We start from the raw sequence: 17305 nt of genomic DNA, 5'->3' as shown, positions 1-17305 counted from the left end.
GACCTGAATGAGCCTTTGTCCAGTGTGCTCGCCGGCCGCCTGCCTGGTGGCAGCGCGGTCACCCTCCTGACGGCCAGACCGGCTGCTGGGGACATCACGGCACCGCTTACTTAGTAGAGGGCCCCAGGCACTGGGGCAGCCATGCTGGCCAGAAGGTGCTTGGTTTCAGTGAAAAGGTGAAAGTTCTTGACTTAGGGGCCAAGATCTAGAGATCGTGGTGAGATCATAAAGAAGAAAAGTGAGATCCATGCTAGCTTTGCCGTGGCCCCTCACCGCCAAAGTCATGGCCGTGGTGTGTGATAAGCATCGCCTGGTTAAAGTGGAAAAAGGAGTGGAATTCCTGGGTGGAAAGACATGAAGAGAAAAGGTGCCACCCTGGAGGGACCCTGGTGTGTCAGAAAACCCCGAGCCTGGTGGAGGAGTTCGCCAAGGGCTCCCCTGACAGGAGTTGGCAAGAAAAAGCCGTTCACTGCCAGCAGGGGATGGTTACACTGAGTCAGGAGTCAGTTTGGATTGAGGAAGGCAGGGATTCCTGGGCAGGCTGCCTCTAGCCAGGAGGAGGCTGGTGCCCCGTTTTCTGCCCAGTGGAAGAAGATTCCAAAGGAGAAAGGAAGCTGCCCCATGCCAGCTTCCCGTTGCCAGGATCGTGGGCAGAAGGGTGAGTACAGCGCCCCCAGAGGTTCTCGGAGAGACTGCCTCCGCCTGCCTTCTGTTACAGTCTGACATGTTACCTTACTTCATGACAAGCTGCTGTTACAGTGCTTCCTTTGGAAGTTAAGCTGTCATAGGCTTGTGTGTTTGTGAAAAAGTGAAGCGCATGCAGTTTGGTATTATCTGCAGTTTCAGGCGTTTCCTCAGGAGGGGGTGGTTCTTGAGGTTCTTCCCCAGGAAACGAGCAGACCGCGGTGTGGCTGTCACTAGGGTGAAAACTGTCGGGCGACCGGCCTGCCTTTACTCCACGTGGCTCTGGCGGGGCTCTCCTGGACAGCGCAGCCTGTGTGAGCGCACGCCACTCGCCCCGCCACTGACTTGGGGGAGCTCGTGACATCGACACTCGGATCTGTCGTGCAGAGAGTGCCAGGAAGGCGTGCTCGTGCTTTGCTTTGGGCACCGCGGGACAAGCACCTGACGACGCGGCTGTGTTCCTGCGGAGGAGCGCGATGTGAGGCGGCCTGGGTACCTGTGGAGTCCGTGCAGCCTTGTGGACGGAATTCAATGAAGCTGTGGCAGTTCTGCTTCTTGCCTGGCTAGTCTTAGTTCTGGCTAAGTTAGAAATTAAATAACAATAATAATGTATTTGAAAGGCAGGGTTGACAGGGAGAGGGAGTGAAAGAGAAAAGAGATTTGTATCTGCTGGGTTTGCTTCCCAGATGCCTGCCGCAGCTGGGGCTGGGCCAGGCCAGAGCCAGGGACCTGGAATTTCAGGCTTCCTCCTACTTAGTACAAGATGAGTCAAATGCGCAGAGAGCTGGGTTTACAGCGGAGTCCCCAGGGCCCCTACACCAGCCCTCCACTGGACGCTTAACTGCTGTGCCGCAGCACCGGCGTCTATGCGTTATGTATATACTTATTTACATACATTTAAAAGAGAGACGGGAGACAGACACATTTTGCATCTGCCAGTTTACTAACTAAGTGCCCACAAGAGCCAGGGCTGGGCTTGGCTGAAGCCAGGAGCCCAGAACTCTATCTGGATCTCCCCTGCGAGTGGCAGGGACCCTCCGGATGTGGAATCCGGAGAACCTGGACTTGACCCTGGGCACTGTGTGGGCTCTGAGGGTCCCAAGTAGTATCTTCAATGATTGAGCTGTGTGGCTGCCCCTAAGTTATTCTTGAGAATCAAAAATATGTAAGGCTAGCTCTATGCATTAGAAATAATGTGAGTGTTCTAAAGTTATTTAATGAAGTTTTTGTAAAATTACTAAAAAGCTGACAAGACAGGAATTTTGAAGAACTATGGAAAGGCTAATTTTTGGGCAAGATTTATTTATGTGGAAGGTGGATATCGGAGGGGAAGAGGGAGGGCGAGATTGGGCTTTTTCATCTGCTGGTTCACTCCCCACTTGGCCGGAACAGCCAGGATTGGGCCAGGCTGAAGCCAAGCCACAAGCAAGGAGCTGGATGGGCCAGCCACTGGGCCACCACGCCGGGCCAGAAGAAGGAATTCTTGATGCATAAGCCACGAGGAGCACACTGGGTACAGAGAGAAAGGCAGGAAGAGGATGCAGAAGACGCCTGGCACAGGAGGTAGACAGTGGGGCAACGAGAACTTGGGCAACGCCAGGGTCCCAGTCCAGAGTCCAGCAGCCCTGGGAATAACCAACAAGAAGTAGACACCCAAAAAGAAAAAAAAAAAAAAGCATATACCTAGACTTAAGGGGAAAGCCATGTTTTCAGAAATGAACGCAGACTTTGTCAGCAGAAAGAGACCCCGAAGGATTCACTTCAGGCAGGAGGAAAGTCTGAGACGCAGGACGGAAGGAATGAGGAGTGTGGTCCAACCTCGCTGAAAACTGCATCGGTCAGGTGTAACCGGCGCAGAAGCTGGGTCAGGCAGGAGTGACCTGCGTGCTAACTACCAGAAATAGAGGAAGGACAGGGCTTGACAACACGTGCAGATGAGGTCCTATCGTGGTCAGGCACCGGATCCAGGCGGTGGGTGAGTCGGTCACTCAAGAAACCAAATGCAAATAAAAGACTAAAAGTGAAGAAATGCAACCTTCGGTAGGACTGAGGCTGCTGTGGTGCCTGCGGGCAGAGCCACGAATGTGGTGTGTTCAGACACTTCCGGTAGCAGCGCTGACTTTTAGCGTCCTATGTAGCAGCTGTAATGTGTTTGTGCTGTTCATCTCAGTGTTGAGAATACCGTAATTCAGGAACGCAGAAGTAGACGGTCACTTCCGTGAGACGCTAAGGGAAGTTGTGTGGGGCTGTCGTCTGGCGCAGTGTGCAGCTGTTCAGGGAGTGCTGTTTCTAAGAGTGCGCATCGCGGCAGTAGAGGATGCGTGGGTTCCGTCATCCCAAGGGTCTGTCCTGTTGCGCGGGCCGTGGGCTCCATCTCCCGGAGGAACTTCCAGGTCCAGAGAGTTCTGTTCTGCTTTTCTGCCCATTTCTTTCTTTCTGGGCAAGATCACTGTGAATGTTCTCTAAGTCGAGCAATAAGGTGTGTTAGACGCAATCGGTAAATGTTGGGTTTATTTTATGTGTAGGAAGTTTTACAATGTTTGCAAGGCAGATTGACAGAGCTAGAGAGGCGGCAGGGTTAGAGAGACAGAGCTTTCACCTTCTGGGTCACTTCCCAGACGGCTGCCAAATGGCTAACAGCTGGAGCTGAGCTGATCCAAAGCCAGGAGCCCAGAGCCTCTCCCAGGTCTCCCCATGCGGGTGCAGGGTCCCAAGGCTTTGGGCCATCCTCTACTGCTTTCCCAGGCCACAAACAGGGAGCTGGATGGGAAGTGGAGCAGCTGGGACCCAAACCTGCACCGAATAGGATGCCAGTGCTTGGAGGTGGAGGCTTAGCTTGCTGATCCAACAGGCATGTGTGGGGTGGGGCTGGCTTTATGACCCTAACAAGGTGCAATCTTTGTAAAATGAGAATGTGTTTCCTCTTTGTTTTGCTGAGGCATTAAAGCAGATTATGACGAATGTAATGAGTATATTCTATGTGAATGTTGTGATTATAGGAAAATAATGTGCTTTTGTTGTCCCGCTTAATACACATTTTAATATAAATTTATTTAGACTTAATTTAGTCAGGAGCAAAGAATGGAAGTTGGGCTGCTAAGAAAGACAATTTCTGTTCTCCAACTGTTTGCTCGCTTTATAGTGCAGTCTCTGAATCTTCCCTAGCTAGGATGGGGACATTATTTGGGGAGACAGAATTGTTTATCCTTATTTACAGATTTGGAAATAAGTATCAGGTTTATTTTTCTTTTTATATTGCAATTTTTACTCTCAACATTTTTATTTATTTTCATTTTATTTGAAAGGCAGAGAGACAAGTGCCCACAGCAGCCAGGACTGGGCCAGGCGGAAGCTAGAAGCCCAGAACTCCGGCCAGCCCTCCCACATGGTTTCAGGAACATGGGTGCTTGAACCATCAGCTGCTTTTGCCCAGGTCATATGTGATCAGACAGGCAGTTCTGACAGGCCCCTGTGAGTGTTATGGCACAGGCTGCCATGTCATGTGTAGGCTGCAGCTTCCCCCCACAAGTGGCTGTGTGTGGTGGCGGCTTGGACAGGTGGCAAAGCTGGGCCACAGTCCTCAGCAATGGGGAGACACCCACTGTGGGGATAGGGAATGACAGCTGTCCTGCCGGCGGCTCTGCAGGTGCTTGCCTGTTCTCTAGAACGTGAGGGCTCGAGCTCACAAACATCTAGGTGTCTCAGTAAATTAATTTATATGTGAAGGCTTTTTGTTGTTGCTGTTGTTTAAGACTTGTTTATTTTTATTGCAAAGTCAGATATATGTATGGCTACAACGGCGGAAGCTGCGCCAGTCTGAAGCCAGGAGCCTCTTCCCGGTCTCCCACTTAGGTGCAGGGTCCCAAGGCTTTGGGTTGTCCTTGACTGCTTTCCCATGCCACAAACAGGGAGCTGGATGGGAAGTGGGGATGCTGGGATACGAACTGGTGGCCGTATGGGATCCTGGAGTGTTCAAAGCAAGCACTTTAGCTGCTAGGCCACCGGGCCGGCCCTCATGCTTCCAGTTGGTAATGTTTCAGTTGTCCTTTCCTGCTCATTTTGTTATTTTAATCTCTTGCTAAATCCAAAGGAGTAATTTTAAATAGGTAGCTATTTTGCATGTGATTCACAGAAAATCAAGTTGTTGGAATTTGCTTTAGACTTCACTTTTGTAGAATGTTGTGTGTGCATTTTTTATGTATTTATTTAAAATCAGAGTTAGAGAGAGAAAGTGAAAGAATGTGAGCACTCTTTTCCATCGGCTGATTGACCCTCCAGATGACTGCAGTGGCTGGAGCTGAGCTGAGCTGAGGCCAGGAGCCAGGAGCTTCCTCTCCTGTCCCTCATGCGTGCAGGGGCCCAGCCAGCAGGGAGCAGCCGGGACATGCAGCAGCATCCTTGGAATGCTGGCATTGCAGGTAGCAACTTTACCTGCGACCACGTTGCTGGTCTCCCATTTTGATTTTTTAAACTTTTAAGTTTTGTAAGATATCCGTAACAAAAATCTCAGTGTAGACAGTGTAGAGACCTCAGTCTCACTCTGTGACCTCAGGTCCTGGCGCGCTGTTGTGTAACTGTCCCCAACCCTCCCCACGGTCTGGCCCCAAGCTTGACCTCTGTACCCAGGCAGCTGTAGTCAGCTTTCCATGAATTTGACAACTCTAGTTAGCTTGCTTAAGTGGAGTTGTGCAATGCCGCTCCTTTTGTGTCTGCTTATTTAGCATAATGCTATCGGCCCATCTAGGTTGTTGCCTGTTATCAGTTTCCTTGTCAGGCTGAGTAATACCGGGTGTCTGTTGATAGCAGTTTTTGTTTATCTGTGCACCTTTTGATGGACCTCTGGGTGTTTTCCGGTTTTTGTCCTGAATACTTGACCAAATACCTGTTAGAATGACGCTTGCAGAACCAAAGTGATACTGCTGTATGACAATTCTGCTTAAGAACTGCTCGACTGTTTCTGCCTGATTTTACATTCCCAGAAGCAATGTACAAAAATCCCAGTTCCTCCCCGCCCTTGTGAGGAGTTGATACTTGTATGTTGTGCTTGTATTGTGTTGGAATTGGCTGACAGAGTGTGGGAATGTCCCGCCTCCAGGGAGTTGGTCTGAGGGGCTCGCAGGTGCTCCCTGATGCTCTGCCGCCTTCTTAGTGAGATGGAATTTCTCTGCTCAGCCTACGTCTCCTGTTGACCGACGGCTCCAGGGTGGGCCATGGCGAGAAGGAATGGGGGGCAGTGGGCTGGGCTCGGGCAGGACAAGCTCTTTCATTGCCTCTCTTCACCTGGGAGAAATCCTGACCAGCTCCTGCTGTCATCTGGCTTTGCCTGTGATGTGGCGCTGCCCTTAGGGGTGGCACCCGAGATTTGCACAAACAGTCGGGAAAGTGAGGGCGTCTGTGTCGGCCCCGCGCAGCCCCACACACGCGTCCAGTGCTCACAGTGCTGCTGCTGCCCTCCACAGGGATCATGGCCCAAGTCGCAATGTCGACGCTGCCGGTGGAAGACGAGGAGTCCTCGGAGAGCAGGATGGTGGTGACCTTCCTCATGTCGGCCCTGGAGTCCATGGTGAGCCGCCAGGGCTAGGCTGTTGCACGGCTTGTGGAGTTAGTTAAAAGGACTGATTTGTGTGCTTGAATAATTGTTACAGATTCAAGTTCATAAAATCACATTTTATTGCGAGGTTCTAGATTGTTCTTGACTTACCTAATGTTTCTTTTTTTGTTCTGTCCTCTCCTATTTCTTAGAATGTTACCCTCTCTGTTTCACACCAGTGTTTCTCTGTTTAAACGTTGTCTTTACCCTATTCTGTCATCTTGTTTCTCACCTAATGTTTCTTTAAAAAAAAAAATTGAGGTGTTTTTCTAAGGTAGCTGGTTTTTTAGCAGGTGTTAACTTTAAATTGTTGTAATCTGTGTATGTGATACTTAAAGCCGAAACCTAACCTTCTTCCAAGTTCTGTGTGAAGGCACTTCCAGTGTTGGGTTTTTTACTCACTCAGTGTGATGGTGTCTGCTGTTTGTGTTGTAGTGTAAAGAACTGGCCAAGTCCAAGGCCGAAGTGGCCTGCATCGCCGTGTACGAAACAGATGTGTTTGTCGTGGGAACCGAAAGAGGGCGTGCTTTCGTCAATACCAGAAAGGATTTTCAGAAAGATTTTGTAAAATACTGTAAGTATTGTGTGTGTGTGTGTGTGTGTGTGTGTTTTTAAAATGGTTTTCATTTCATAAGCTTTAACTTAAATGTACAAGATATGTATTGTTTTCTTAAAGATAAATGAGATTGACGCTTGTGAGAAGGGTTCAGAATGGGTCATGCGTTACCACTTAAGAGGAGCGATTTTGCTTGGGTGAACCCAGACGCCCTGGGCTGCCGTGTGCGGGGCTGTCAGCCACGTGGAGTGGGCTGCCGTGTGCGGGGCTGTCAGCCACGTGGAGTGGGCTGCCGTGTGCGGGGCTGTCAGCCACGTGGAGTGGGCTGCCGTGTGCGGGGCTGTCAGCCATGTGGCGCTCAGGACCTGCGAGCCAGCAGTTGGAGCTGGCAGCCAGCTCCCCAGAAGGCTGACTTTGCTCAGTACCAAGAGAAGTTGAAAGCAGTTGAGTTGAGCAGGTCTCCCCAGCTCTCTGGGCCTGTAGGTCTTCAGGGAGGGCTGTCATCCTCCTGGGGGGGGTGGTGTGCTGGTCAGCCTGTTCGGCTCTGGGAGAAACTGGAGGAATTTCCTGCAGGGTGTTAATGCCTGTGATAGCCCTGTTTAATGCTGCCTGTAGATGCTACATTAACTCAGACCGGAAACAGTAACCGGAAAGGTATCGCCCTGACTGATGCCTAGGATCTGTGCTTGAATTTGCAAGAAGTCTTTAGATGTGATTTGTGATCACTCCAACAGATCATGAGTCAAAATAGTTGCGGTCCATTGATTTCCACTTCTGATTGAATTTTTAGTCCTTTTACAACATTTCTCCATTGCATTCCTTTTTAAAGTGGAGTAGCCGGGACACGAACTGGTGCCCATATGGGATCTCACACGCAATGTGAGAATTTAACCATAATTCCAGGCCCTTAGCTTGCGATTCTTTAAACATGCCAGGATACTGAGCTCGCCATTGGAGAAATGATCTGAAACAAAGCTCATAGGTAAAGTGTTGTGGAGATGTACTGCCTTGTGATCTGTGTCGCTGTGGGTAGCAGACAGTGACTGCTTGGAGCCACTGTTTTGGTGGGGGGGGGCGGTCTGTGTGTGTCCTGCAGCCACGTGGCTGTGGCGGTGGGGCTCTTTGGGCATGAGGAGCGGCTCGAGGGGCTGCTCTCGGGGCTTCTCCAGGGAAATATGGAGCCCATGGTGGGGTTTAGGAAAATTTTCTTTTTTCAGAAAGAAATGTCACTGAGTTGGTTACAGTTTCTCAATAGGATGCTAAAGAGAAACAGCATTATTATCTAATCTAGTGAAAGTAATTTTGCATAATCATTTAATACTTCACAAGTTAATGGCTGCTAGCGAGGTGTTTTGGTTGAGGCTGCTCACTTCCGAGTGGGCTGCCGTCCCGCGGTGTGCTCCTTCAGGTGTTAGGAAGCGCTCAGTGTTGGCACACCGAGTCTGCAGGGTGGGGATGCGCGTGCCTGGGCCGCCCCACAGCCCTGTGTGCCGCTCCCTGCTCCGCAGGTGTGGAGGAGGAGGAGAAGGCCGCGGAGCTGCACAAGGTGAAGTCGGCGAGCCAGGGCAGTCGGATGAGCGTGGACGCCGTGGAGATCGAGACCCTCAGGAAAACCGTGGAGGACTACTTCTGCTTTTGCTACGGTAAAACCGGTGCACTTGAACTTTGCAAGAGGCACACTGCACGTTGAATAGATTATATATACATAGTTAATCGTGTAGCACGCACTTGTACAACTGCAGCAGATTCGATTCCCCGGAGGGCAGCTTGTGGTAGGAACAGTTTGGCTTCTCTGTCTCCGTGCTGAAGAAGTTCAGAGCAGTTGTACCCACAGACGGGGCTGGCTCTGTGAAGGAGAGGTTCGAGGGGCGCGGAGGGGCAGGTCAGCGTGGACTGCACCCCAGCCTCTGGTCGCGCGGATGCAGGCGGGGTGTGACCCGAGAGGCCACAGTGGAAGGATCAGGATGGTTCCTAACATTTCGGGGCGCTAGTTGATGCTCTCAGGCGCCTGGATTTTGAGGCTGAGCCATGTATGACCAGGATGCGCTCCCCAGGGAGGCACCAGCCTAAGCAGAGGCCATGCTGCGAGTAAGCCAGCGGGCTCTCGGTGTCGGTTTTGGAGTTAGGTCTTGTGCAATTTTCGTTTTCCCCCTTCGGATCAGTTTCAGTTTTCTGACGTGGGACTTACTGGACCGTGCTGTCTCTCAAAGTAGGTTCTGAAAGCAGAGTGTGGGAGAGCAGGGGTGCCGTGCGTGCGCTGTGCCAGGTTGCAGGCTCACAGCCCGTGCTGCCCGTGCTTCCATGTTAGCTGCTGAGTGACGGCCAGCGTCTGCTCCCTTCCACTCAGGGAAAGCTTTAGGCAAATCCACCGTGGTGCCTGTTCCCTATGAGAAGATGCTGCGAGACCAGTCGGCCGTGGTGGTCCAGGGGCTTCCGGAAGGAGTGGCCTTTAAGCATCCTGAGAATTACGATCTCGCCACCCTGAAGTGGATCTTGGAGAACAAAGCAGGGATTTCGTTTATCATCAAGAGGTGAAGTGCTTTGCTCCCTTCTTGCCTGTGACTGGCGTCCTCCCCTAAGATGCGGTGTGGTGGAGGTTCCCTGGAGGCCAGCCCTGCTCCCCGCTCATTGCGAGTGTTGACAGAAAGTCTTTGTTCTGTTTTGATGCAGGCCTTTCCTGGAGCCCAAGAAGCACCTGGGTAAGTGGCCTTGTGCTCCCACACGAGGGCCGAGCTCTTTCTGCACTCTGCTCTGTGTGTGTGTGTGTGTGTGTGTGTGTGTGTGTGTCTTGTTTATCAGAACTTAATACATCATAATGACTTTTAAAATTTTCTTTGATACACCATGTGTGGCATTTGGGGGGGTTGGATAAATGTTCAGCTGTTGCTAGAACCTGCCAGTAGCGTCAGGAACCTGAACAAGTGGAGATGCGTTTCTTGTTCCCAGCTCAACCTCTGGTTTTGTGCTGGACTCGGGTTTTGTGTTTGCAGTAATCAGATCATGGACGAGTACTGGGTCAGCTCATTGCCAGACGGTGGGCAGGCTTTAGTTTCTGATGGGCAAGGCACTGCTGGGTACGGGGTTGAAGCTTGGGCGTGCTGGTCTGCGGTGGCAGAGAGTGGGGGTGGCAGAACTGCCGGCCATGTCACTGTGGAGATGGCCTGGAAGCAGCGGCACCAGCCTGTGGGAGGGACCACTGCGGAAGCAGGCCTTAAGGTGGGCCCTAGAGAGAGGGCGCGCGCCGTTCCCAGGACTTAGGACTTAGGGTAGGGGTATACATTGCTCCATTTATTCATTTTCTAAAAAGAACTTACTTATTTTTGTTGGGCCCAGCAGAATAACCTAGTGGCTAAAGTCCTTGCTGTGCATTCGCCAGGATCCCATATGGGCATCAGTTCTGGTCCCGGCCACCCTACTTCCCATCCAGCTCCCTGCCTGTGGCCTGGGAAAGCAGTCAAGGACGGCCCAGGGTCTTGAGTTCCTGCACCTGCATGGGGGACCCGGATGAAGCTCCAGGCTGCTGGCTTTGGATTGGCTCAGCTCTGGCCATTGCGGCCACTTGGAGAGTGAATCAACAAACGAAGGATTTTCGTCTCTGGCTGTCCTCCACTTTCACATAAAAATAAAATCTTTATAAAAAAAAAAAAAGGATTCCTCTCTGTATTCCTGACTTTGCAATAAAAAAAATAAATCTTTTAAAATTTTATTTTTATTGAAAGATTTACAAAGAGGAGAGACAAAGAAAGATCTTCTGTCCATTGGTTTACTCCCCAAGTCACCACAGCAGCTGGAGCTGAGCAGATCTAAAGTCAGGAGCCTCTTGTAGGTCTCCTGCAAGGGTGCAGTGTCCCAGGGCTTTTTGCTGTCCTCAACTGCTTTCCAAGGCCACAGACAGGGAGATGGCTTGTTGTAAGTGAAGCAGCCAGAATATGAACTAGTCCCGATATGTGATCCCAGTGCATGCAAGGTAAGGACTTTAGCCACCAGGCGACATAACTGGGCCCAAATGCCCCTCCTAAAGAGGAAAAGCGATGGGGTTGTAAACTTTGGGAACCATGTTCTTTTCAGATTTTTGAAAATAATTAACCAGTATCATTGGAAATGTCTCTGGCATGTAAAGACGAAAACATTGTTTCCTGTTAATCTTTGTTTTCTCATGGTGGAGACAGAGTGAATATTTATCAGTTTTATTGAAGCGTATTTGACACATCATAAAGTCTGTCCAATTTAACTATCTGATACTTATTTTAGTAAATTGCAATCTAATTTTTTTTTTTAAGATTGTTTTTTATTGGAAAGTCAGATATACAGAGAGAAGGAGAGACAGAGAGGAAGATCTTCCATCTGATAGTTCATTCCCTAAGTGGCTGCATTGGCCAGATCTAAGTTGATCCAAAGCTGATCTGAAGCCAGGAGCTTCTCCCGGGTCTCCCATGCAGGAGCAGGGTCCAAGGCTTTGGGGTCATTCTTGACTGCTTTCCCAGGCCACAAGCAGGGAGCTGGATGGGAAGCGGAGCCACCAGGACTAGAACCGGTGGCCTGTATGTGATGCTGGCACATGCATGGCAAGGACTTCAGCCACTATGCTATCGTGCTGGGCCCAAACCTCACATTTTAAAAAATTAATATTTTAATTGTCATAAAAATTACTTTTCTACTTTGTACAACATTTTGATGTATGTATATATTGTCAGTCTCTTAGGCTAATTAATATACAGTTTTTACATAGCTTTGAGTATATGTTTATTTAGGAATCAGTATTTTCTGAAGGTGCTTTTGATAGATCTAGCTTGCTATTTATGTTTATGAAGCCGTTTATTGTAGGAATGTGCTTCTTGGGCCCGGCGGCCTGGTCTAGCGGCTAAAGTTCTTGCCTTGAACACACCGGGATCCCATATGGGCGCCAGTTCTAATCCCAGCAGCTCCACTTCCCATCCAGTTCCCTGCTTGTGGCCTGGGAAAGCAGTGGAGGATGGCCCAAAGCCTGGGGATCCTGCACCCCTGTGGGGGACCTGGAAGAAGCGCCTGGCTTCAGGTCGGCTCAGCTCCGGCTGTTGTGGCTGCTTGGGAAGTGAATCAATGGATGGAGGTTTTTCCTGTCTCTTCCTCTCTGTATATCTGGCTTCCCAACCTAAACAAATAAATCTTTTTAAAAATCTGCTATTTTCTGTCCTTTCTAGTATATCTATAAGCTATGCAATTATCACTTCCTTATAATTGCCGGACATTTCTGTCACTCTGGATAGAAATCCCGTACCTGATACAGCCTCTCCTTCCCAGTTTGTTGCGGCAGATTGTTTATTTCATTAATGTGAAAGGCAGGTGACTTGTCGATCCCTCAGTTCAATCATCAGCGCTGACACCCACCAGTCGCCCACTCAGTCCAGTCACAAAGCCTTTGGCACTGATAGTCGTGTTGGAATTGGCCAGCAGAGCTAACTCTAACTTGTTCCGGTGCACAGGTGGGCGCGTGATGGTGTCGGATGCCGAGCGATCGCTGCTGTCTCCGGGTGGAAGGTAAAGCCCCGCTCTCTTCACTGTGTCCTTGCAGCGTGTCCGTCCTTGGGAGATGGGGCGATGAAGGCCTGAGTGATCCTCTAGATGCTTTGGGCAGTCAGAGCATCCGGGGGGAGCTTGTGAACATAGCGCGTTGTGGCACAGTAGTTCTGTGTCGTCGTACCTGCTAGTGGAGACCAGAACACTGCGAGCTGGGCCGCGTTACAGGAGTGTGGGCTTCAGAGCTCCCCAGCAGCTCTGCGCTGCTCTGTTGTGCTTTTGTCCCCAAAAGGCAGTTTGGAATTCAAGTTCTTAATTCAGGTGGGCCACTCTATGTGAGAAACGAGTGTGTGTCGTGTGCCTGGCATCTGTGTAGGGCTCCCCGGTCAGGTGAGTGTGTTGGCACTTTGAGGCCCCGTGCCTCGGGGTGCTGGGCGAGGGCTCTGGCCGCAGCCCACCTGAGCCGCCTGCCTTCCCTCTCCTGCCTTCCCTCTCCTGCAGCTGTGGCCCCGTCAAGGTGAAGACTGAGCCCGCGGAGGATTCCGGTGAGTACTGCTGCTTCCGAAACGAAACGGGTTTTCCTTGGTTTTCCAAGGTTACATGTGAGACGTTTGCCGAGTTCGCATTTTGAGAAGTTAGCAGTCATTATACATTAGTTGTAATTGTGACATTATCGATGCTCTGCTACTAAAACCCCAGAAGAGGATTTCCTTGGTAAATGGGAGCCAGAAGTTGGTTCTCAGTAAAATTGATCAAGTCCCCATCCATACTTACCCCCCACCAAGGCATACAGGACTTTTCTTTTTTAGGAGTTATTTAAAAGCTCATAAGTTCGAGACTTTGATGAAATTTTTTCCAAATTTTGCTTTATTGGTTACGTTTTTGGTGTTTTACACTTTGGTGCATTCTTGAAGCACTGCTGATCTTCTGTTTTGGTGTGAGATCCATTGTGTGTTAGGCAGTCAGGCTGTGAGTCCGTCTGGCGAGTGGACGCTGCAGCCGCAATCAACTGTGAGCCCTTTTTTCTGCCTTGAGTTGTGGTAGCACCTGTGCCACAGCCAGTTCCCCACTCCACGGCGTCCTTCTTGGCTCTGTGTCCTCACAGTGTACTTCAGGTAGATTTTCTAGCATTTAGTGCTAATTTATTTGAAAGGCAGAGTTAGAGAAAAATGTCTTCTGTCTGCTGGCTCCATCCCCAGATGGCCACAAGTGCTGCAGCTGGGCCAGGCCCAAGCCAGGAGCCTTGGGTCTCCCTTGGGTCTCCCTTGTGGGCCATTTCCGGCTGCTTTCCTAGGGTGGTTAGCAGGCAGCTGGATTGCAAGTGGAACGTATAAGCTGTACTTTGCCCTTAGGCTGTAGGTATTTCGAACTCTGCTTCCAATTTGTACAAGATGGGGAGAGAACGGAGCCTGGGGTCAGTGTACTCGGACGCAGTGTGCAGAGCCTGCCCTCGTTAGACCTTCACGGTGCTTCCAGGTTTAGGATTCGACAGATACACAGGGACTTTTCATTGTCTCCATTCACTGTCCTCTGTTTTTGAGTTAATGAGAATCCTGCATCGTCTAGGCATGTGATGACAGCGCAGCGAGTGCGATGTCAGGTGTCATTTCTAGCTCATCGCTGTATCCTAGCGAACCACAGGAAGCACTCGGAGGACAATGAAGGCCAGCGTCTGTGGTGTGTCCAGCGGGCAGTTAGGTGGAGTCATTCATTAGGAACAGACTGGCGCCGTCTTAGGCGAGTTGTGTGATTGTGTGTCAACACCGAATGGTGGAACTGGTAAAGCCGCTACCTGTGATCCTGGCACCAGTTCAAGTCCGGGCTGCTCCGCTTCTAACCCAGCTTCCGGTGAGAACAGAAGATGGCCCAAGTGTTGGCAGTGGCCACCACGGCCAGCGGGGGTTCCAGATGCCCTCTCTCTCCGACTGCCATCTGCTGCCTCCAAGGTGCGTTATGTGGGCAGCTGGAGGAAGCAGAGCAGCTGAGACTCAAGCACATGTTTCTTAATGTTTTTCCATCTTTGAAGAAATCCTAGTTTTATGTCTGGATTTTAATTAATTGCACTGAAAGTCATCAGTTTGCAAACTGTGTTTCTTATTCATATCTAGCTCCTGAGTATTTTATCTAAAAGTAAGAATGGTGAATTAAGAGAAATCTTACTGAGTTTTTTTACTATATATCTATTTGAAAGGCAGAGGCAAAGATTCATTCCCTGGATGGCTGCAGTAGCCAGGGCTGGATCAGCTCACAGACAGGCCAGGAGCAAGGGGTTCATGCTGGTCTCCTCTGGGGTACAAGGACCTTAGCCCTGAAGTGTCCCCTTGCAGAGCTGCAGCCAGCTGGCGGTCAGACGCTAGGAACCTTTTGTTGCTCCAGCTGCCACACGCAGAAGGCTCTGCTTGCCTGGAGTCGGACAGTCCCTTGTCGCAGGTCAGTGAGGCTGCGATAACCCAGGCTGGTCAGGCTCAGCTCAGATCACTTCCCCTAACGGGCGGGCCTTGCACCCTGGCTCGTGTGTAGATGATTCCTTTTCTCCTCCCTCTGCTGGAAACCTACCGGGAAGATTCCTCTGGTACTTTAAAACGTGACACCCCAGAGTGACACTCCAGATCTGTGCGGTCCCCTATAGCTTCTTTCCTGTGGCGTTAACCCATAGACCTGGTCTCCATACCCAGCCTCCAGCAGCTGCATTTAGATCGCCTGTCACACTTCGCACTCTGCTCCTGGCTGGAGGCTGTGACTCCCCCTGCCTGCCTCTGCAGCCAGTGTGACAGGGCCACGTGAGGCTGAGGCCAGGAGTTGGGAACTCAGAGCGGACAGCCCAAGGGCAGGGCAGGGGCCCATGTGCTTGAACCTGCCACCCAGGAAGGGCATTAGAAGGAAGATGGATGAGACGTAGAGGCAGGACTGAAACCCAGGGCTGGGGTCCACAGGTGGTGTGTTAGTGTGTTGACCCCTGTGCCAACTTCTACCCCTGATCAGTTTTCTTTTTCAAAATAAGGGATATTTCAGGGTTTTTTTTTTTTTTTTTACTTGGAGAGACAGATTTACAGTGAGAAGGACAGACAGAAAGATACTCTGTCCACTGAAGAGAAGTGGCCCCAACAACCAGAGCTGAGCCAATCCGAAGCCAGGAGCCAGAACTTTTTCCAGGTCTCCCACATGGGTGCAGGGTCCCAAGGCTTTGGGCCGTCCTCGACTGCTTTCCCAGGGAAAGTGCAGCAGTTAGGATACAAACCAGTGCCCAGATGGGATCCCGGTGCATTCAAGACGTGGACTTAGCCGCTAGGCTATCTCTCAAGGCTTTGGCGGATTAAATAGGTGATGTTTTGCCATGCAATTACTGGTCACTATTTTGTGCTTTCAAAGTATTCAGAATATCTCGGTACTACTTTGCATTATTTTGGGAGGATGGAAGCCTGTGCGAGACCTGGTCTCACTGAAGCGCCTGCCCTGTAATTCTGTAAGTGCATTTCCTCACACAACAGGCATTTCCCTGGAAATGGCAGCTGTGACGGTGAAGGAGGAATCCGAGGACCCCGACTACTATCAGTATAATGTGCAAGGTAATCCTGGTGCAGTTTCTCGTATCAATTGCTTGAGGCTGAAGTGCTTTTTAAAAATAGTCCTTGATTGGTGCCTGTATTTCCAATTCATCACTGGAATAACACATTCCAAAACTGAGCAGTAAATTAATGTGTGAGGAGAAAGGAAGGTGGCCATTGCTTTTCTGGTTTTTCCATATTGAATTGATACCTCTGTCAGGATGTTCCACATCAAAATAAAACAGAATAAAAGTATCAGCAAACTCTGTGGCACAGCTTACACTTGGCTTTCAGTATTAATTTGCAAAGTGTATGAGGTCCCAGAGCCTGAGCGGACACAGTGGCTCCCTCGGCGTCACCGTTGTCTTCAGAATCTGTTTCTGAATCGTGTGGTTCCATATTCTTTTTGCGTATTCCTGGGAAGATAAAAGCAGTCAGCTTTTGTGCGCTGGTAGGTTGTCGTTTAGAAGAACACTTGCCGTCTTCTGTAGTTGGCTCAGATTGTCTATGAAGACATAATTCCCTGTGGCAAGCAGCGATGTCTGATACGGGCTGGTTTTGAAAGCTGTAAACAAAACAATGAGATGTCCATCCTCCCCGCAAGTTTCCTGTCTTTCACAGTCCATCGCCCTCCCCGCGCTCAGGCTGCCACTGGTCTGTTTTCTGTATTTGTATTTTGGCTTGTTTATTTAGTTTTTCCCAATGTGTGTGAGTGCAGTCATGAAGCGTGGACCGCTTCCTTCATTCCGTGTTGCTGTGTCACCTTCATGTGTCGTTGCGTGTCAGTGGGTGATGCCATCCTGCTGGTGAGCATGGCTCCGTAGCCTGTGCCGTGATCTGATTTTCCCTTCTTGAAAGCCTTCTGGGCTGTTCCCAGTTTGGGACCATGACAAGGAAAGCTAATAACTGATGTGTGGGTAAGGCTCTGTGCAGAAGGATGCATTCATTTCTCCTGAGTAGATCCCTACTAGGGCATAGCTGCAGTGTCTGGTAGGTAGTATTAAACAGGAAGTAATTTAAATAATTTCCAGTTTTTAAAAAAGATTTATTATTATTATTACTATTATTATCATTGGAAAGTCAGATTTACAGAGAGACGGAGAGAAAGACCTTCTATCCGCTGGTTCACTCCCAAAGTGGCCACAGTGGTCGGGAGTGAGCCAATCCGGAGCCAGGAACCTCTTCCTGGTCTCCCGTGCAGGTGCAGGGTCCCAAGGCCTTGGACCATCCTCAACTGCTTTCCCAGGCCACAAGCAGGGAGCTGGGTGGAAAGTGGAGCAGCTGGGACCTGAACTGGCACCTGTATGGGATGCAGGCGCATGCAAGGGAATGCTTAAGCCGCTAGGCTATCCAGGGATTAACTTCTTAAGAGTGCAAAGTGTTCTAGTCAGCCATGTTAAGAATGTTGTGATTGGACCTGGTGCAGTAGCATTG

The 17305-nt window shown here is 50.2% G+C and overlaps 1 protein-coding gene across 6 annotated transcripts in view; it reads left to right on the top strand.

Moving 5' to 3' along the window:
• GTF2I (general transcription factor IIi) overlaps positions 1–17305 on the top strand; it is a 145214-nt gene that overhangs the window by 84130 nt on the left and 43779 nt on the right. For 2 of the 6 annotated variants that reach the window (XM_040972790.1, XM_040972788.1), the window contains exons 1-9: positions 2352–3077; positions 6144–6247; positions 6710–6848; positions 8339–8473; positions 9178–9361; positions 9501–9529; positions 12293–12347; positions 12828–12871; positions 15815–15892. The exons of 1 other annotated variant lie outside the window; for it this stretch is intronic. In XM_040972790.1, coding sequence (XP_040828724.1) covers positions 3002–3077; positions 6144–6247; positions 6710–6848; positions 8339–8473; positions 9178–9361; positions 9501–9529; positions 12293–12347; positions 12828–12871; positions 15815–15892 — 844 coding nt within the window. In that variant the 5' untranslated portion in view covers positions 2352–3001. Of the gene's footprint in view, positions 1–2351; positions 3078–6143; positions 6248–6709; positions 6849–8338; positions 8474–9177; positions 9362–9500; positions 9530–12292; positions 12348–12827; positions 12872–15814; positions 15893–17305 lie in introns of those variants that run through there. 3 more of the 6 variants (XM_040972789.1, XM_040972792.1, XM_040972791.1) reach the window with 3 other exon arrangements.

This window comes from Ochotona curzoniae, unplaced genomic scaffold (assembly GCF_017591425.1).
Source record: "Ochotona curzoniae isolate NIBS_2020 unplaced genomic scaffold, NIBS_Ocur_1.0 contig_2321, whole genome shotgun sequence".
NCBI classification, from domain to species: domain Eukaryota; kingdom Metazoa; phylum Chordata; class Mammalia; order Lagomorpha; family Ochotonidae; genus Ochotona; species Ochotona curzoniae.
Note: the sequence above shows the minus strand (reverse complement) of the source record. Positions and strands in the feature narration are given on the sequence as shown.